The sequence below is a fragment of the Sinocyclocheilus anshuiensis genome, unplaced genomic scaffold (assembly GCF_001515605.1).
Source record: "Sinocyclocheilus anshuiensis isolate Anshui unplaced genomic scaffold, SAMN03320099.WGS_v1.1 scaffold297, whole genome shotgun sequence".
NCBI classification, from domain to species: domain Eukaryota; kingdom Metazoa; phylum Chordata; class Actinopteri; order Cypriniformes; family Cyprinidae; genus Sinocyclocheilus; species Sinocyclocheilus anshuiensis.
The window spans coordinates 1,016,902-1,038,300 of record NW_015536479.1 but is presented as its reverse complement, the minus strand read 5'-3'; the positions used below and the strand labels follow the sequence as shown (position 1 = coordinate 1,038,300).

The 21,399-nt window shown below is 37.3% G+C and overlaps 2 protein-coding genes and 1 pseudogene across 2 annotated transcripts in view; 2 read left to right on the top strand and 1 right to left on the bottom strand.

Annotated features, from left to right (window-relative positions):
• Window positions 1-4,670, top strand: part of LOC107672319 (spectrin beta chain, non-erythrocytic 4-like) — a 72,744-nt gene extending 68,074 nt beyond the window's left edge. Inside the window, exons 35-36 of the mRNA XM_016465499.1 lie at window positions 9-51; window positions 1,913-4,670. Coding sequence (XP_016320985.1) covers window positions 9-51; window positions 1,913-2,146 — 277 coding nt within the window. The 3' untranslated portion in view covers window positions 2,147-4,670. The remainder of the gene's footprint in view (window positions 1-8; window positions 52-1,912) is intronic.
• Window positions 4,671-7,182: 2,512 nt separating this feature from the next.
• On the top strand, window positions 7,183-15,958 carry LOC107672149 (choline-phosphate cytidylyltransferase A-like; annotated as a pseudogene).
• An 851-nt stretch (window positions 15,959-16,809) lies between these two features.
• Window positions 16,810-21,399, bottom strand: part of LOC107672246 (matrix metalloproteinase-23-like) — a 10,765-nt gene continuing 6,175 nt past the window's right edge. Inside the window, exons 5-8 of the mRNA XM_016465387.1 lie at window positions 19,232-19,396; window positions 18,699-18,809; window positions 18,378-18,504; window positions 16,810-17,488 (exon numbers count right to left, since the gene is read on the bottom strand). Of these exons, the coding sequence (XP_016320873.1) occupies window positions 17,293-17,488; window positions 18,378-18,504; window positions 18,699-18,809; window positions 19,232-19,396 (599 nt within the window). The 3' untranslated portion in view covers window positions 16,810-17,292. The remainder of the gene's footprint in view (window positions 17,489-18,377; window positions 18,505-18,698; window positions 18,810-19,231; window positions 19,397-21,399) is intronic.

The window sequence follows — 21,399 nt, the reverse complement described above, 5'->3', positions numbered from 1 at the left end:
AATTTTAGAACTAAGGATGGAAGTGAGTTTCTGTTCCATGCTAAAGATGAGGTGAGTTGCATGGCTTTGGACGGCAATTTGCAGGGAGGGTGGGACGTACGCTTTCAGTGCCATCCGGCTAAAGTTAGCATTTCTCCTACTGCACCTTTAATTCAGTCGGTAATACATTTTTAACCAGGCCTAGATGAAATCTTCAGACATTTTCAGAAAAGCTGACTAACGTAGCATACTGTAGGAGCTAGTTTATTGCTGTTTTAAAGGGTTAGTTCATCCAAAAATGGAAATTAGCCCATGTTTTACTCACCCTCAAAGCATCCTAGGTGTATATGACTTTCTTCTTTTAGATGAATCCAATTGGAGTTATATTAAAAATGTTCCTTGCTCTTACGAGTGTTAGAATGGGAGTAGGTGGGTGTTTTTGTTCAACAGTCCAAACGTAGTCAAATAAAGTGCATCCATCCATAATAAAACGTACCTCACCTGGCTCCGGGTGTGTATAACGGCCTCCTGTAGCGTATCGATGCATTTTTGTAAGAAAAATATCCATATTTAAAATGTTATAAATACTTTTTTCTCACTTCTGCCGACTGTCATACGTGCAAGCCGTTCCGGGGGATGACGTAGGAAGTATGCATCGCGCACGCGGCGGTGATTCGTGACGAATGCGGAAGCACAGCGGAGAGACAGCAAAACAAAAAGCCGGTAACGAATTAGAAGCACAAAATGAGGATTTGTAAAGAAGAATGTAGGAGGATTTCGATATAAGCCAAGAGGAGACTGGTTTTCCTTTGGTAAAGTGAGGAAACGTTGCTTCCTTTGCTCCTGCAAACAAAATCGCGAGACTAGCATATCTCACAGCCGCGTGCGCGACGCATACGTTCTACGTCATCCCCGGAACGGCTTCCGCGTATGACAGTCAGCGGAAGTGAGATAAAAATGTTTATAACATTGTAAATATGGATATTTTTCTTACAAAAACGCATCAATTCGCCACAGGAGGCCTTTATTCACCCCCCGGAGCCGTGTGAGCCACGTTTTATTATGGATGCGCGCGCTTTATTTGACTACGTTTGGACTGTTGAACAAAAACACCCATCTACTCCCATTCTAACGCTTAGAATAGCTAGGAAAATTTTTAACATAACTCCGATTGGATTTGTCTGAAAGAAGAAAGCCATATACACCTAGGATGCTTTGAGGGTAGGGCTGTGCAAATAATCGAATGCGATTTTCATGCGCATCTTGTCAGTAAAGCCGGTTCGGTGATTAGTAGTAAATCTCCAGCATGTGCTTTCAGATGGAGCGGTATTTACTACACAGAGCCGTAGTTCACTGACAAGCTACACAAAATCGCGTTCATAATCGGCAATGAATCGCCTGCGATTTTGAACGCGATTTTGCGTAGCTTTGTGGTAAATACCGCTCCATCTGAAAGCACGTGCTGGAGATTTACTAATAATCACAGAACCGGCTTTACTGATGAGATGCGCATGAAAATCACATTCGATCTTTTGCACAGCCCTATTTGAGGGTAAGTAAAACATGGTGTAATTTTTATATTGGGTGAACTAACCCTTTAAGTTGATTTACCAGCTCAAACTAGCCTGACCAAGCAAGTCCATCAGCTAGTAGTACAGTCCCAGCAGGGACTACACACTTATGTGGCATACACACAGAAAAACCTCATTGGCAGAAAGCATTAATCAAATAAATCGAAATATTTCATAAGTAAATATTTCATAAGTAAGTAAAACACAAGGGTTGGGGAATGTGTAGAACTGTTTAGATTCTGTAGAAATCTCCAAAGCTTTCTATGGGGGTCTCTCTTGCTGATTCTGTGCTGGTCCTGGCTATAGCTCATTACATTACAAACTTTTTTGTGTGAAGACTTCAATCTCTCTTTGGTCTGCAGGACGATCTGAAAAGCTGGACCACAAGTATAAACACCAGTATAAGTGAGCATGAAGAGGTTGCCAAACCGGGGCAGACCAATCCAACTACCTCATCTACTGACGAGGGAACGCGCAGGGATGGCAGCAGGGCAGGCGGTTCGGAAAGAGGTGAAAAGTCAGACCGAGCCGATGGGGGATCTGTGCGCTCAGACAAGGGCGAAAAGCCTGAGAAAAAGACAGGCAAGAAGAAATGAGGCACACGATAGTAGTGAGCCAGGAGCCAGGACTTTCGGAAATCCAGGAAAGTGCTCTGACGGGATCAGGAAACGAAGGCGTCACTGTGAACTCCCTTTATGTCTTGCTGTCCAGTTGAGTATGGAATCAGGCAACATGGAGGAGCACGGAGCTCATGTGTCAGTGAGCGCCCTCTAGTGGCTGAAAAGGACCATGACAATTCAGAAGCTCCATATGGGCCAAAGAGCTGATAGCATAGGCAAATTGAGGATAAACGAGAAAGATGTTATAGTAAAGTAGCTCATGAAGATTATTTTCTAATCCGTCTGTGAAAAAGATGACCCATATGTATGTGTACCCTGTAAGTTGTTTTGCTCTTTTATACTGTTAAAGTGTTGATTTGTATTCATTGGCTCATCCACACGTTTGAACGCCGTGTGACATATCGGAGCATGCCTACCAGGTTTAACTTTCAACTGAAGAAATAAATGGTCTGTTTCAAATAAAGGGAAGCAGCTCACCTGCTGTGAGTGTGTATTCTCAGATTTGATTACTGGGGTTTGTTGGTTTCGTACACGAGTTTTCCCAAGTCTCAACCATTAATCTCATATTATGCATTAAATGTCGAGTGTGAGTTAATTTGCTCTTTTAATGACAGATTACCAAATCAGTTGTGTGTATGTGTCATGTACACATCGTATTCGTCATCAAGCCATTCTGAATGCGAGATCAGGTTTACATCATTTTATTTATACTCAAAAGTCTTCCAAGCAAAGAATTGATTGTTTTGTAAAATTCCACAAGTTTTTTTCCTTTTGTCACTTTCTCCCAGCATTATTTCCAAGCAGGGCTGAATGGATGCAGGCGTTTGATTTAACTGGTAATGTTTGTAAGATGGCAGCTGAATGCCATGATGTTATGTGATTGTCTCTCCTGATTGGCAGAAACTGGGATAAATATGTCTTTGAATTGTGTAGTTCCGCAGGTGATCGTATAGAAAGCCCATAGCTAGCAAAAATGCAAGGTATATTGCAAGAAAAGCGGTACATGCTTTAGACAGCTCTGCAAATGTTGACACAAATCCAATTTGGTTCTTTTGAGATCCATACATATACATGCACACAAATGAGCTGACTACATAATGACATGCGATTTTTCATGCAACATACAGGGTTGAAATTAAATGTCAAAGTGTGTGCTAAACGGAAACGTAATGGTTTGAGGTATTATATTTGTGCCTCATTGTCCTAAAGTATGTATGGAATGTATGGAATGTAAACCAATCGTTGAGAGGGAGGAGATGATGTTCATGTACCATTTTTTTTCAATCAACAAGTTAGTCGTTTTCGCTTTGCAAGCTCATGTTTGTTCTTTTATCTGAACAGAGCATCATGCAAATGCTTTTGTAATGTCCCTGCTTTTAAATATACAATTGTCAGCTCTCATTTCTCTATACAATCTTAAAGCATTGTATATATATATCGAAAGAGCTTTCTGTGTCTGGGTCTGAATTTCTCTTCCTTTGACACCCTTGGTTTTGTCTCCAAGTCTACTTTTTGGTACAAAAAAAATCCTATTTTTATGCAATAGAATAACTTATACAGGCAGAGGGTATGCAGTAAAAGTGTCCAATGTGGTGGCAAACGGAAATAATGTATGCACTTGCAAGTAGAAAATTTATGCAACTTTTCCTTTGCACTAAATGACTGCCCCATTGCACAGTGCTATTGTGAGCAGAAGATTGGTGCTTGAGGGTCTGGGACAAGTTGCTGTGTTTTGTGATTAGCTCAGCTAGCAGTATTATAAAACAATGTGTTCATTCAGCAGCATATTTTAAGAAATCATGAATGCCACCGGCTTACACTCTCATTCATACAACTGCATACACACATTTAATACCTGCTGCTTCCGTCACATGCAAGTTGATGGATATGAAACTGTTGTGTGTAACCGGAAGCATTTGGAAACATTTATAAAATGTTATTAAATCCAAGATGGATCTGATCCATTGAATCAACACAAAGCACAACCCCAACAGTAAATACATATTGTTTTATGGTTTAATAGCCTTGTCTACTTCAGCTTACTACTCTTAACGTTTTTTGAGTTTCTTGTGATGTCTATATTCTTAAAGGTTGTTTGATTACTTTTATATATACAGTATCACACGTTAAGCGGGTTTTATGGCAGATGAACCCTCATAGTAACATTTTTATCTTCTTTAAATGTTTGGGTATGACTGAAACTCACTCCCCGTGTCATGTCTATAGTGTCAGACCCTTAAGCACCACTGGTTTTAGCTCAGCAGCTCGATGACCTGTACAAATTGTAATTACTTCTGTACAAACAAAAATGCTCTTTTTTTCTGCTGTGAAATAAGAACATTTTATGGGTTTTAATATCAGTCTTGAATATCCGTGGGGTTATTTCTCCAAAGCTCAAAGGAAAGAAATCGAAAGGAAACTGGGCAATTCAGGTTGCATGAATAACATTGTCCCTGTAATGGTACTGCTGTGCATGATGAAACCCCTCTCATTCTCACTCACAGCCACTGTTCAAGGGTGACACTAATACACATGGAATCAGTGAATGAATGAATGCTGTGTAATTCAGATCCTGACTGACTCTGTACAGTTAATTCCTTGATAAATACAGCTTGTGATATGTCAAATGCCTCCTTTTTCATTTGTTCTGTAATTAGCACCTTCATGTCCTTGTAAAGGCCGAACTACAAGTAGGCTACTATGTGTGTAAATTATCTTTAATTTGTTAAACCATGTATAACTAAATTTGTTCTAGAAAACAACATACATGAAGAGTTTTGTGTTATAGCCTGTAGTTTTTTTTCCCACATATTAGCTTTGATAAAGGAACATGGCTAATGCACTCAGCAACAACATTGACCGATATGGCTTATCCAGTGTGCGGCCTTCATTTGTGTGATTTTTCTAGAAACATAAAGATTGACATTTCAAAGACTGTCAAACTTTCAACTCAAAGTACATCATGATAACACAATAAAGTAGTGCTGTCAAACGATTAATCGCGAATAATCGCATCCAAAGTAAAAGTTTTTGTTTACATAATATATGTGTGTGCACTGTGTATATTTATTATATAAATACAAACACATGCATGTATATATTTAAGAAAAATATGTTGTTTATATATTAAATATATTTATATATAATATAATAATCAGTGTTGGGGAAAGTTACTTTTAAAAGTAATGCATTACAATATTGTGTTTTTTTAATTACGCTACTTAGTTACTTTTTATGGAAAGTAATGCGTTACATTACTTTTGCATTACTTTTTAAATCTGGACAGGGCATGCTTGTTTGTTTTTAAAATAAAAAAGTTATATTTTTGGCAAATATAAAAGCCTATTCACACGAAAAGTGAAATGAATAAGCCTCAGGCTGAAGGGAAAGTAAATTTACGTCCATATAGTAGAATGCAGAAGAAGAAATTTCAACACACTTCAGCAATAAAAAAAGACACAAATGTTGTCTAGAGTAATTTTTGCTTATTAGTATGGTTGAACTGGATCATCGAAGGTCAGAAGCAAAGACATTGGTTAATAGAATGGGATTAAATACATAAAGGATATTTGTGTTGTTTAACATTTCATTATTGCAGGTTTGCATCATATTCTGAGTTGCATTATTATTCATTTTGAGGAATACTGAATCTGTTTTTTTTGTGTGTGAGTGAGATGAATTAATGCATATTCATATTTATTTTATTACTACAGTAACATCTTCTGATTTCTCTCAACATGGGGACAGGAGAGCTGTCAATCAATAAATTGGAAAAAAACAGTAACTTGCATTACTTATTTGAAAAAGTAACTCAGATATTATCTTGTATATTAAAAAGTAATGCGTTACTTTACTAGTTACTTGAAAAAAGTAATCTGATTATGTAACTCGCGTTACTTGTAATGCGTTACCCCCAACACTGATAATAATATAAATGTATATACATGTAAATATTTTCAAAATATATACTGTGTGTATTTATATATACATAATAAATAAACACAGTACACACACATATATTATGTAAACAAAAACGTTTATTATGGATGCGATTAATCACGATTAATCGTTTGACAGCACTACAATAAGGTAAATAATTGTAGATAAACTCCAAAAACATTTTAACCTAATATAGTTTACCTTAGCAGTAATTTTCACACATAATCTCCTGAGGTTAATAAACAAGAATTTAAAATTCTTACCTTTTAGACAATATTTCCAGCTACATTGTTTTATTTTTGTAACTACAAGAATCAACCGTTGTTTCTCCAAATCAACACAGTAGTGGCTGACTGTGTGCATGAATGAACCAAATGACTAAATGGTTGAGTTTCTGTCTCTTATTTCGAAGTCTGCGCTATCCAGAGGTCGCATTTATCGGCTTTATTCTCATTTCTGAAGTAAAATCGACAGAATTCGAAATGACACAAACGACTCCCTCATAATACGCAGAAAGACAGCACTTCCCTGTTGAAAAAACCAGCATATGCTGGTTAGGTATGTTTTGACGCTGGGATGCTGGTTTAAGCTGGTCCTTTGCTGGTTTATGCTGGTCCTTTGCTGGTTTATGCTGGTCCTTTGCTGGTTTAAGCTGGTCCTATCGATATTTAATCACTTCTCACCAGAGCTTACGCTATGCCTACGTCATCCGCTGGAACGCCACTCTCTTATGAACGTGAATACGCCAGTTAGCAGATGCTAGAGATTTTCCTTTGCCAGCACATGACCAGCTTAAACCAGCATCCCAGCGTCAAAACATACCTAACGAACATATGCTGGTTTTTTCAACAGGGTTATCGCCATCCTGGAGGAAAATCTCTAACCGTTTGCGCTTGTCCTATTATGTAGTGGCGCATTATATTATATTATTTTTATTTTATATTATTAAAAACAGTCTGACTGCAGAAGCGCACTCTTGTAGTTTTATTAGCGGTTGTTGCAATAAGTGACCGCTAGATGGGAGGATTTGAAAGCGGAAGTGTGGCATATGAGCGGATGTGTGCGTGTTGTCACTGAGCAGTGATGATGATGATGATGATGATGATGATGATGATGATGATGTAGTAAGAAGGGAGAGCTGTCATGTCAGCAGCACATGGAGTATCAGCACTATAAAGTTTTTAAAACAGAAATGGGTTGTTCTGGCGCTCAAAAGCCAAGCGCAGTCTTCAGCTTATGATATGCAGGAAAGGCGCGTTCGAGGAGGAAACCAGCTTCTGAATCAAGGTTAGTACTTTACATCTGTTATCATATTTCAAAATAAAATGCCCTATCTTACTTGAAATACTTTAAATTTAGTCCCTGCTCTAAATTGTTTGGACTTCTCTGCATTGAGGGAAAAGTCCTTTTCATCGGCGTTACTCTGATACTTCTGTGCAGTAGCGTTAGCTGTTTAAATTGTTAGTTTGGTGCCTCTGTTGTGTATCTTTGTTGTTTTTATTTAAATAAAATAATGATTTAATAGTTTGTTGAACATCATAGTTCAAAGATGTTGTGAACTACACTTTTTTTTTTAAATGCCTTGAGAAGGCTTAGAAATGAACAAAACTAAAAAGTCATGGAAATGTCTACAGTGGCTATAGTTATGTTCATTTCTAGGCTGTTTTGGGTCCAGTCACTTTTAAATGATTTTTTTTTTAATTTTTTTATAATTTTTCTTAATTTTTAAAAACTGTAGTCGTGGTCCACATATGGCTGGACAGTGGACTGGTCAGAGGTGTGGGAAGCCTGGAGGTCTGTCTGAGGTTTATAGCTGAACATATTGAGGACATTTAAGTGAACACTGAGCATCTCCACAGCGAACAATAGAGCAGTTTAGAAGCAAGAAAAGGGGGTGAAAACATTGATTGTTTTCCGCTCTAGTGCCCCTCTCTTGTAAACTGTCACATCTCTGCCTGTCCTCCATCTACTGCTCCTGTTCATCTGCTGACCCATCATTGAATCCTGCTGGAGATCTGTTGACAGCATCAGTGACATACTGTACTGCCCATTACCACAGAAATTACATTTTAGGTTAAGAAAATGAACTATCTGAGTTAGATATATATATATATATGTTAAGTTGTATTTACAACACTGTTCCAGAACACTTCAACCCAAATATTCAGATGTGTGCAGCACATTTTATGGAGGACTGTTTCCTGATCCTGGGAGAGTAGCCTACAATGCCGGCTGTTCAGACTCAAACACTGTAAGTACGTCTTTTATATTTAAAGAGTTTTTATATTTTATATATTTAAAGCGAGTTTTTGAGCAGCTGCAAACGCTCACTCAGAGGAACACAATTCTAAGCTATTGTTTGTTTTGCTGTGTGCTTGTTGAGTGTGGGGTGGACAGCATGCGTGAAACTAAGCAGTTATTGCCATATACACCTTGTTATTATTCTGTCAGATAGTATTTAATCATGTCTGTTTTTTCCTTCTTTATAAAGGAGCAGTTGTGTTGAGCCCTTGGTCTCTTGCTCCTGTGTGTCCCCATGTTTGTTTTTACTGCAGTTCACTGTGTTTGGGTTATGGATTGTAATTTTATAATAGTTGTTTAACATACCAACTTGACAAGTTTACTTGGTCACATTTCTCTACATTTAGATCGCTTAATGGAGATACAAACAAAAACAACAACAAAAAATTAGCAATTTTTTTTTGGTCTAGAAATTTAAGATGGTGTTATAGACCTATATATAATACTGTTCAAATGTTTGGCATCGCTAACATAAAAAAAGAAAGTAAAGACATATACATTATTACTTATTATTATATATATATATATATATATATATGCTTTTCAGCTATATATGTGTCTATGTATAATGTGTGTGTGTGTATAATATATATAACACAAAAATACATTTTATAATGTATGAAAGCACAATTTACTGTAGAGTAGTGCTTGTTTGTCATTTCTCCGATCACAAATGCAGACATGGTTTTATGTTTACGCGGCGCGATGCAACCTCGCTTTTCAGACCGATGAGCTTTGTAAAAATCGACGCGTTTCAGAAAGGCGGGGCATAGAGGAGAAACAATAATGTACAGTATGTGGAAAATAATGTGTTTTTTGAACCTTAAACCACATTTCATTAGACCAAATGCACAAAATACTGTTCTTTTTAGCAACATCATATGAACCCTTTAAGTAGCACAGGTATATTTGTAGCAATAGCCAACAATACATTGTATGGGTCAAAATTGTCGCTTTTTCTTTTATGCCAAAAAATAATTAGGATATTTAAGTAAAGATCATGTTCCATGAAGATATTTTTTATTTTAAATTTCCTACCATAAATATTTCACAAATTAATTTTTGATTAGTAATATGCATAATTCATTTTCTTAACGAAAAAAGTTTGTCAACTTACAACTCGAATTGTAACCCAAATCGATTTGTAAAATCTGTCAGTAGTACCCATCCCTAATAGAAACATTCCTTCATAAAGTAATGGAGTATTTAAGATTTATTGATTAAAATGTATCATATATTATCATTATAAATACTTAAGTACAAAAGGAAGGCATTTGAATTAATATGTACAATATTTACAACACTATTTAAAGTGTCTAAAATTCATCTGATTATTTATGTATGCTCATATGTATTTAATAATACATATTTTATTTAATCTGTACACTACAGATATATCATGGGAAAAAACTTGACTGTGCATATGTTTGTGCAAAATGTAAAATAGCAAAAATCGCTGCAGTTTCCATGTGAGCACTATATTTTTACTGTCCACTGAAAAGAAATCAAAAGCAGCTAGGAAGATGTTCAGTTGTTAACGACGTGAATTTGTCTGTTACACAAAGTTGTTGTAACACTGCAGCACATGAGTGGTATGGAGAAGGATAACAGTGTATTTTTTTCTATGCAGAGATGGAGGCACACAGTTCAGGCTTCGGCAGGAAGAGGAAGAGAGAGGAGTTGAACGGTGAGATGAAGGAGGCAGAGTGTTTCCGAAAACTTCCACGGAGAACTCTGGTGAGTATTGGGAAGGTTGCTGTCAGCCGGCACTCAAACGTGATGATATCATTTCCTGTGCAGGTGATAGACTGATCTTGTGCGTGTGTCTAGGGCCTGACTGAACCTGCACCGTTCGCTGACGAGCTGGTGGCTGCAAAAGCCCCATACGTTCGTGTTAGCATGGAAGAAGCCTGCCGTGGCACTCCAGGTGTGTAAATGCTGATTTTATCCACACTGACCCTCATTGTGTACACATTCTCTGCATGACCTGTATGTATTCTCATTAGAGGACCGACCAGTTCGAGTCTATGCTGATGGCATCTTTGACATGTTTCATTCCGGACACGCTCGTGCTTTAATGCAGGCCAAGTGCCTTTTCCCCAACACGCATCTCATTGTGGGTGGTGAGTTTGCCTCGTATATCCCTGTAGTGTAAAACATCAGATTTAACAAATAAATTAGCTCTTCATTTCAATTGTCACTATTTTCAAACTGATTTGAAAAAGCAATGTCCCATTAGTTAACATTATTTAATACATTAACAGTGAGCAATAGATTTGTTACAGTACTGTTGGTTAACAAATGTTAATGAAAATACAACTGTTCATTCATTGTTAGCTCAGGTCCATTAAAGGGGTCATAGGATGCTACATGCACTTTTACAAGTTGTTTGAACTGAAATGTGTGTTGGCAGTGTGTGTACACAACCACCCTATAATGATAAAAATCCACCCAGTGTTTTTTTTTTAATCTGCTCAAATCTTTACCCCTTTCTCAACGTCACACGTGACGTCACACCGGGGTTAGCAGAGCTCATTAACATTTAAAGGGAAATGCTACAAAACTGCATGCCCTGAAAAGAGCTGTTTTTGACAGGGTAAAAAAGGTGTTTTTTACACTACCATTGAGAAATTTTAACCAAACTATGTTACAGACTTTTCATTAAGACCCTAAAGAATCATATCAACCTGTGGAAAATGGGCATCCTATGACCCCTTTCAATATTATTATCAGATACAGCTTATGACTTTAATGATGTATTAGTAAATGTTTAAATTAACATTGCCTAAGAATAATAAGTGCTTTAGGAGTGCTTTTCATTGTTGGTTCATGTTAACTAATGCAGTTCAATTAAACCGTATCGGTTTTTCCAGTGTGCAGCGATGATTTGACGCATAAATTTAAGGGTTTCACTGTCATGAACGAGGATGAGCGTTACGACGCAGTGAGTCACTGTCGTTATGTTGATGAGGTGGTCCGCAACGCTCCATGGACACTGACGCCTGCATTTCTGGCCGAGCACAGAGTGAGTATCCAGATTCCTGTTTCTCAAACAGTGGAGTATGGGTCATGGGGAATGCATGAACTGACCAAACGTACACCTTAAATGCTTTGGATAAAAGCATCTGCCAAATGTGTAAATGGCAATGTAAATGTGCATTTCCCAGGATTACCACAGGACTTTGTGAAAATGTGTAACCACAAAGGTTGTAGGGATAGTTCACTCAAAAATGAAAAATGTGTCATTTATATACTCATCTTCATGTCATTTGTCAGCCATATGAAGAATTATTAATGCAGTTCTTCTCCATTCAACAGCAATTCAAAGTTTGCTAAGCTCCAAAAAACATCCATACAAAAAATGTATAATAAACAAATAATAAAAGAACTATATAGACATTTTTTAAAAATGATGTTAACGATGTTGTATAATGTTAACAACATGATTACTTACTATAGAGTTAGAGTTAAAGTTAGGGTTTGGTTTGGTTTAGGCTTTGTTGCTTGTTATTATGCATAGTTTACCATTACTATAATAAGTGCATGTAGTGTGGATCAAGGACACTGTAAAATACAGTGTTACCTTATTCTTTAACATTAAAAAACAACTTACAAAGTACAAAAAAATCATTAAGATACATATTTACATCATCATAGATTTTGAACTTGATTTTTGAATCTGGTTCATTATCAACACAGAACTGTCTCACTCTGTGAAACTCGGCTAATATGATGACATTTTGTCCCCAGATAGACTTTGTCGCCCATGACGACATCCCATACATCTCAGCAGGAAGTGATGATGTTTACAAACACATAAAGGAGGCAGGTAGGTATTAGCAACTTGCAAACACCGTTAAATAGCAGTCAAAAATAGTTTTTAATATAATATATGCTCTTAAATCTTCCTTTCAGGTATGTTTGCGCCGACACAGAGAACAGAGGGCATCTCCACGTCCGACATAATCACACGAATCGTACGTGACTATGATGTTTACGTGCGCCGCAACCTGCAGAGGGGCTACACTGCCAAAGAGCTGAACGTCAGCTTCATCAACGTGAGTGTGATTAAACACCTTCCACCTCTTAAAGGGACAGTTCACCCAAAAATGAAAATTCTGTCATCATTTAGTCAATAGAAAATATTTTGAAGAATATGGGTAACCAAACAGTTGATGGTCCCCATTGACTTCCATAGTATGGAGAGAAAAAAAATACTATGGAAGTCAATGGGGGCCATTAACTTTTTTTTCTTTTTTCAAAATATCTTCTTTTGTGTTCAGCAGAAGAAATAAACTTGTGCAAGGTTGAAACAACTTGAGAGTGTAAATGATGACAAGATTTTCATTTTTGAGTGAACTATCCCTTTAATAAAAACTGTTCAAATGAAAATCCCCTCATTTAAGTATTGGATTTGATGTAACATGCCAGCTCTGCTGCCCTCTTTCTCCCAGGAGAAGAAGTACCACCTGCAGGAGCACGTGGATAAGGTGAAGCAGAAGGTCTGAGATGTGGAGGAAAAGAGTAAAGAGTTTGTACAGAAGGTAGAGGAGAAGGGCATTGACCTCATTCAGAAATGGGAGGAGAAATCACGCGAGTTCATTGGGAACTTCCTGCAGATGTTCGGGCCGGATGGGGCGTTGGTGAGTCTGGTTGCAGCTCTTCCACACATCTTAAGCATTGATGTTTTAATGAGCAAATGAATAGTTAATGAAAAATGAAAGTTTACTCTCCTCATAAGATTTATTTTTCTGTGGAAGACAATAGAGGCTTTGCAGAATGTCCAAGCTGCTCTTTCTCCTGTAATAAAAGTGTTTGGTGATGTACTATTTACTGCTCCAAACAGGACAAAAAGCAGCATAAAAATGGTCCATGCGCTGTATTAAGCCTTAAACCTTCTGAAGTCAAAAGATAGCCGAAATTTGAGTTGTTATCCACTGATAAGCCACAAGAACTACCGGTAATTATATTTGGCATTGTTGACGTCAAATCTGGTGCAACATGCATATTAGAATGATTTGTGACCCTGGACCACAAAGCCAGTTATAAGGGTCAATTTTCCGAAATTGAGATTTATACATCATCTGAAAGCTGAATAAATAAGCTTTCCATTGATGTATGGTTTGTTATGATAGGACAAAATCTGAGGGTGCAAAAAATCTAAATACTGAGAAAATCGCGTTTAAAGTTGTCGAAATTAAGTTCTTAGCAATGCATATTACTAATCAAAAATTAAGTTTTAATATATTTACAGTAGGAAATGTACAAAATATCTTCATGGAACATGATCTTTACTTAATATCCTAATGATTTTTGGCATGAAATAAAAATCTATCATTTTGATCCATAAAATGTATTTTTGGCTATTGCTACAAATATACCCCAGTGACTTAAGACTGGTTTTGTGGTTCAGGGTCACATTTCTGAAGGATCATGTGACACTGAAGACTGGAGGAATGATGCTTTCATCAAAGGAATAAATTACATTTGAAAATAAGTTAGGAAACTTTTAAATTGTAATAGTTTTTACTGTATTTTTGATCAAACAAATGCAGCTTTGATGAGCATAAGAGACTACTTTTATAAGCATAAAAAAAAATCTTAATTATTAGGAACTTTTGACTGGTATTGTATGGAATAAAATTCAAGCACTACTATGGTGGAGGGGAAGATTTTCAGTGAATAGGAGTACTTTTTTTTTGTTTTTGTTTTTAAATATGATGTAATTCACTAATAGGATGTGTGTCTAACAGAAGCACATGCTGAAAGAGGGAAAAGGACGGATGTTACAGGCCATCAGTCCCAGACAGAGCCCTAGCAGCAGTCCCGTCCGCGAGGAGCGCTCGCCGTCCCCCACCTTCCGTCTCCCCTTCTTCACCTCCTCGCCCTTCTTTTCTCCTCCTCCTCACCACAGCGGCTCACTACACGGGCAAAGATGAGGATGACTAGGGCCCATCCGTTCTAGAAATCACGCTCCCAAGCAGCTCTTCATGTTTTATACGCTTTCTTTAAGCCATTTTGAGTAGCCAAGGAAATAAATGAAGGATGGACTAGCTCAAGATTTATTTGAATACGAAAAATGTATTGAAATGCACAATAGTGACCAAATTATTCCACCCGTACTTTCTAAAGGTTTTGATCCCACGTCTTCCTCTCGTCTCGCTAAACCAAAAGGCTCATATTGTTGGCCTATTCCTTGGATCGTATTCAGCCTGGAACTTGCATAATTATGCATTTTTAGCACCTCTTATTTTTTTGTTTCGCAACAGAGCGTCTGCTTGCACGTGATCTCATTCTCGGTTGTCCATAAAACTCACCCTCACCTGCCTTCATTGTCCAGATCTTTTCATACTTGAACAGGGGCCAAATTTGAGACTAATTCCAGGATGAGGGAGGGATCCCAGGACAGAAAACTTCAGGATCGTCTTTGTATAGTTCTGGAATGTTTCTTCTCATTTTACGCTGGTTACCGTATTGAAAGTCTGTTTTTACTTTCAGTCATTCTTTTTGAATATGCATGTGTCTTTCTGACCTTTTTATTTTTCTGCTAAAGTTCATTAGGTGTTTTTCCTCATATGAACTCTCTCTCTCTCAGACTCTGATGTGAAGTAATAATTTCAGAGCCTGGCAGTGACGGTGTCTGGCACCTCTATTTAAACCCTGTGCTAGTCTGTGGCATGGGTCCCAGTCTTTTTGGAAAGGCTTTGCTTGCTGAATGTTTACATTACCCAAGCCCACTGAGGGACAGCGTTAACACGAAAGAGTACCAGGACCTGTTTGTTTACATGTGTACATAGGACAGGAGGAGATGACTGTAGGATTATGTGTTTGCCAGCAGACCAAAAGACAACTTTGGCATTCTTGTGATCAGAAACGTTAAGATTTGATTTGTTTTAGATGATCTTTGGGAATCAAAAGGACTGTGAATAATGCCAGTGAATCACTAAACGAACTAATCTTGAAAGAAAAACATTTTCCTGTATTGTCTTGTGGCTTGTTACTTATTCATGGGGATCAAAAAACAATATAATACAGCACCTTTAATGTCCAATAACGCATGATTTTAGAAAAAGATGATTTTTAAAAAACTATCATTAACCTATCACTTCTGAATAGTTAAATGGGCGTAACATCAGATACAGATGTTTGATATTTCAGGTTACATTTTCGCCTTCAAAATTCTATTACTAGTTCTTCTTGAATTAATTTTTCTAGCATGAATTCACATAATTTTTTTATAAGCTCATATTCTCATATCTGAGAGTCACAGATCCACACCTGCCTCTAAGTGGTTCTCAACTTGGGTACTTAAACGTAAACTTCAACAAGGGCCACAAAAACCAACTTAATTTTGTTTAAACTCAGTTAAACAAATTTTACAGTTAACAAGCTAAAGGCCCATTCACACCAAAAGCGATAACTATAATGATAACTATATTAGTATCCACAACAACAGGGGTTCTAATGTTATGTTTATAGCGCGTCTGCTACTTTAAGCGCTTAAAGGGATAGTTCACCCAAAAATGAAAATTTGACGTTTATCTGCTTACCCCCAGGGCATCCAAGATGTAGGTGACTTTGTTTCTTCAGTAGAACACAAACGAAGATTTTTAATATATTATAGTATATATATCAATGTCTACTATGCCAGAGCACGTACACGCATCACGTGCCGGATGTTGGACATTGCGGTGTATAAGAGGTAAAAATGATATAATGTTCAGTTTCTTGCACAGACCGATCGTTTCATGTCTTTACACATCAATGTATCGTCACGAGCCGCAGGGTTTAATTTGGTTTTGTTTGTGTATGTGTTTTTTGACTCTCAAAGCCGTGATTCCCATTCACTTCCATTATATGACTGACAGACTGCAACGGTTTGAGTTAAAAATCTTAATTTGTGTTCTACTGAAGAAACAGTCACCTACATCTTGGATGCCCTGGGGGTAAGCAGATAAACATCACATTTTCATTTTTGGGTGAACTATCCCTTTAAGCTGTGAGTGGTTGGATTCTGACTGGCTGTCAATGTTTTTATCATTCATCGGCATTAAAATAAATTCTGTTCTGAAAATTATTCCAATGATATTGTTCCTGTGTATAAATTGTCATATCCAACTTCATCCACATACGTACTATGTAGCAAATCTCAAGTGCTTGATATTCTTATTTCTTTGTAAAATGTCACTATATTATCGCCCAGCTGTAATCTGCTAAATGCAACTATAAGGCCTGAATATAAGATGTCATAAACATTAACATCACAATTTTTCTGTAAAGCTGCTTCAAACAATCTGTATTTTTTTAAAGCGCTAAACAAACTTTTTTACTTCAGTTGTTATTGTTATAGTTGTGGTGTGGACGTCTCTAAAGAATTAGAATGATTATTAACACTTTATAGTTATTGTTATAGTCCATGGTGTGAACGGCCCTTAAAAACACTCAAATCAAGGCTACTGAAAAACTGGGGACTTCACATGCACCACTGAGTATGAAACTGTATCTTTGCAAACAAAATTGTGAAGATTTTGATTAATCTAAAATGTTTGCAATGGTAAATTAATTTTTTTTAACCTTCAGAGATTTTTGAAGCATCTTTGAAACTGAATATTATGCCTCAGAAGTGGCATTTACCTTATAATAAAAAGAGCACCTTTGTCATCACTGCAGCAGAAGTACAAAAGAAAATCGAATTGGTGGTCCTTCCAAATATTGTCTTGGATCTCAGAGTTATGAAGGTTGGAAACCCCCACTTGTGCAGGTCGTCCATTATGACTCTGAGTGGCAAGCAGAGCTGTGTGCGCTGCAGCGGAGGAGAGCCGGTCTGAGTGCTCTGGAGGCCTGGAGGTAGAGCATGTGATCAGTACATCAGCATCGCTCCATCAGCTGTTGTTGGACGACTGCTCTGGCTTCAGCCGGATGGCCCACGAGTTGGCAGAGACGACGTTACCGCGCCAATGGATGCGGCAGGTGTACGTGCCTTCGTTGAATTCATTGGCCACGAGCCGCAGGTCCCGATCTTTAATTACAATATAACCAGGAATGGATGTCAGCAACTGCTCGCCGTCCTTATACCAGCTGATGAAAGATGAAACAAAGCAGCTGAGATACACTGGACAGAAACGAAGGGTAACACTTTCTATGAAGCCCATATTTATAATACATTATAAGGGTATTCTTAAGGCATGATAATGAATGCATAATGCATTATAAAAAAAAACTTATGTTATATAATCTTATAAGTAAGGGATAATCAATGGCTAGTCGTGCATTAAAGGATTTTAAACGCACGACGTGGAGGCAAAGATTTTCTTTGCGAAGTGCATTTCAAATCCTTAGGTTAAGGTTAGGGTTGGTAGAATGTTGACGTACTTGCAAAGTTACTTATAGTCAGTTTGTCTGTTGGGGAACCACCAAAATAAAGTGTTAGCATATATTTAGCAGACATACTACTAGACTGGACTAGTTTCTCCATACAGGAGGCGTCTTGAAGCTGTCATTACCAACAAAGGATTTTGTACAAAGTATTAAATACATTTCAGTAGCTCAATACTTTTTCCCTGGGTCATTCCATTTTATTACACATAACATCTGGTGAAAATTTCAAGTCAACAGCACCTTTAGAAACATATTTACTGAGAAAAATGGTGACGTGTTCAATACTTATTTTAGCCGCTGTAAATGCTTAGTTTTATGATCAAAGCTCTGTAGTTTTATTGTGGGCAAAACATATAATGTGATGCAATACAATAATGATTGAGAGATCAACAAATAAACGTTCCTCAAAAGCCTGATGATCATATTTGATACTCACATTTTAGCATGATGAATGATGTATGGATAAACAAGTAAATCAGTTACTTCAAGTCCAGTAAGTGTTCATCTTGAAATATTACTAGTAATACAAAAATTATTCTTATGTTTGCTTCATAAAAATCATTAAAGATTTTACAACAGGATGCTCTACCTGACTTTTGGAGGCACTCTGGTATTTTTTGTCCCACAGCGGAAGCCCACAACTTTTCCACGAGGCACAATTTTGATCTTCACATTTTCAGGAGGAGGTGTCGGTGTAGACACTGCATCCAGAGGCTCTGAGGTGCAAACACGCACGTTAAAGAGTCAGCTGTACAAGTGTGTGTCTATAATATCACTACTATACTATTTAAAGTGATGGACGATGTCCGTCCACATGCACCATGAAGAATACTGTGTGGAAGTGAAAGGCTTTTGGACGGGAAGCCAGCGCTGCAGGAGATGTTGGAGGAGGATGTTTTCAGTGTCTCACCGTAGCACAGGTCGCAGCGCTGCGGGCAGTTTTTCTTCATGAAGCTCCGCCTCCTCTCACAGAAACCCAAGCGGGCCCAAGGATCACACACTCGCTTCTTGTCCATGCATCCTGAAGCAAACGCACACACAGAGGATAGAAACAAGCATAAGCTTTAAAACTCTGGAGAGATGAGAACATGTTCAAAATCACTTTATTTTTAGTTCATACAATAAAAATTCAACCTATCTACTTTCTAAATGCATGTTATAGAGCTTACTGTTAATTCATCCATGCATGTTTCATTTTTGACCTCATAATGTTTAATAAAAATGTAATAACTGGATCTTCGGATGAAGACGACAGACTTCTGTAGGCCTTCTCCAACCATTTTGGTCACTGAAACTCCGCCTCCACTTTTAAATGCCACGCCCCCACATCTCACCATCCAATTAACAACTGACTCATAGAACTAATTCCCGCCCTACAGTTTATGTGTCACAATATGGAAGAAAAGTTCAAATTTTTTATGTGACTTTACACATTTTGCTTACCGTAAAGGCGCTGGATGCCCCAGATATCATCTTGAGCGATGTTCCTCTGACCCGTGTACGTTGCATTAGGGTGCATTAATGCATTAGGGTCCCGTGAATGCCAGAGGCCTAAAGCGTGACCGATTTCATGAGCAGCTACCTGGACCAGGTCATTCAGCCACACACCTGTGCAGAGACAACACTCCATCCAATCAAAGAAGAATGTGATTTCCGAGTTTAAACATTTAAAATTCAAAGTGAACTAGTAATGAACACTTTAAAACACTGCTTCATGAACATTTATGAATCTTTTGTTTCAAATCAGGGGTTCAGAGCTTGTATCAAACTCCCCAAGTCACATGATTTCAGTAAATAAAGCTTCATTATATCATAGTGTTTCAAACCTTACTTACAAAATGTGTGAACAATCCTGTGTGTGTGAACATGAACGAGTGTCTAATGGTTTTCTAATGGAAAAATACCGATGTTATGATTTACAAAAAGGCACAACGTAGTCAGGTCTTCATCAGGCACAATGTTAATAAACTCTGGAGGTGTAATTTCAGTGTGCAGTGTAATTTCTTTTTCCATTTATTGTTGTTTTGTTCTCCTGCACCTGAGCCCAATTCAGGTTTTGGATGTGCATACTTTTTCTTTTTTTTTTTAACTGATCTCAGGTCAGTTTTATAATGTAGGTTTATTTTTAATTATTTTATTGAATTTTTGTACTTATACATATATAATTCAAAAAAGATAATGATACTTAATTTCAGTAATACTTTATTTTAAGGACCAATTCTCACTATTAACTATGAATATTACTAGCATGTTGACTGTTTATTAGCAAATTAGGCAAGGCGAGAAGGCAAGTTTATTTATATAGCACATTTCATACACAATGGTAATTCAAAGTACTTTACATAAAAGGAAGTAAAATAATCATAAAAAATAATCACAACAATAAAACAAGGAATTTAAAAACTTTTAAAATGATTTAAAAATTGATTTAAAATGAATTTAAAACAGTTAAAAACAGGAAATGATTATATATAAAATACAGTGCAATCAGTTCGGACATCGCACAGTGCTCATTCAATAAATGCACAGCTAAACAGATGAGTTTTGAGTCTAGATTTAAATGTGGCTAATGTTTTAGCACATCTGATCTCTTCTGGAAGCTGATTCCAACGGCGAGCGGCATAATAGCTAAAAGCGGACTCACCTTGTTTTGTGTGAACCCTTGGTATTTCTAACTGACTCGATCCTAATGATCTGAGTGGTCTGTTAGGTTTATATTCAGTGAACATATCTGCTATGTATTTAGGTCCTAGGCCACTGAGTGATTTATAAACGAGTAAAAGTACTTTAAAATCAATCCTAAATGTAACTGGAAGCCAGTGTAAGGACCTGAGGACTGGTGTGATATGCTCAGATTTTCTGGTTCTAGTCAGAATTCTGGCAGCAGCGTTCTGGATGAGGTGCAGCTATCTAATGGTCTTCTTGGGAAGGCCAGTGAGGAGACCACTACAATAGTCCACCCTGCTGGTGATAAAGGCATGAACAAGTTTCTCCAAGTCTTGACTGGAAACAAAACATCTAATTCTTGCAATGTTTTTGAGATGATAGTATGCAGATTTAGTTACTGCTTTGACATGACTACTGAAACTAAGGTCTGTCTCCAGAATCACACCAAGTTTCTTGACTTGATTTTTAGCTTTTTTGACCCCTAGAGTCAAGGTATGCATCCACCTTGAGAACTTAATCTTTGTTTCCAAATGCAATGACTTCAGTTTTCTCCTTGTTTAACTGAAGAAAGTTTTGGCACATCCAACTGTTAATTCCATCAATGCATTTACAGAGGGAGTCAATGGGTCTGTAGTCATTTGGTGATAAGGCTAGGTAAATCTGGGTATCATCAGCATAGCTGTGATAGGCAATTTGGTTCTTTCTCATTATTTGACTTAGTGGGAGCATATACAGGCTAAACAAGCCTAAACAAGTGTAAGATAAATATCCATATTTAAAACTTTATAAACCATAATTGTTAGCTTCCGCTAATAATAATAATAATTATAATAATTATTCCTTACATTTATATAGCACTTTTCTAGGCACTCAAATTGCTTTACATTGTCAGGGGGTATCTCCTCATCCACCACCAGTGTGCAGCATCCACCTGGATGATGCGA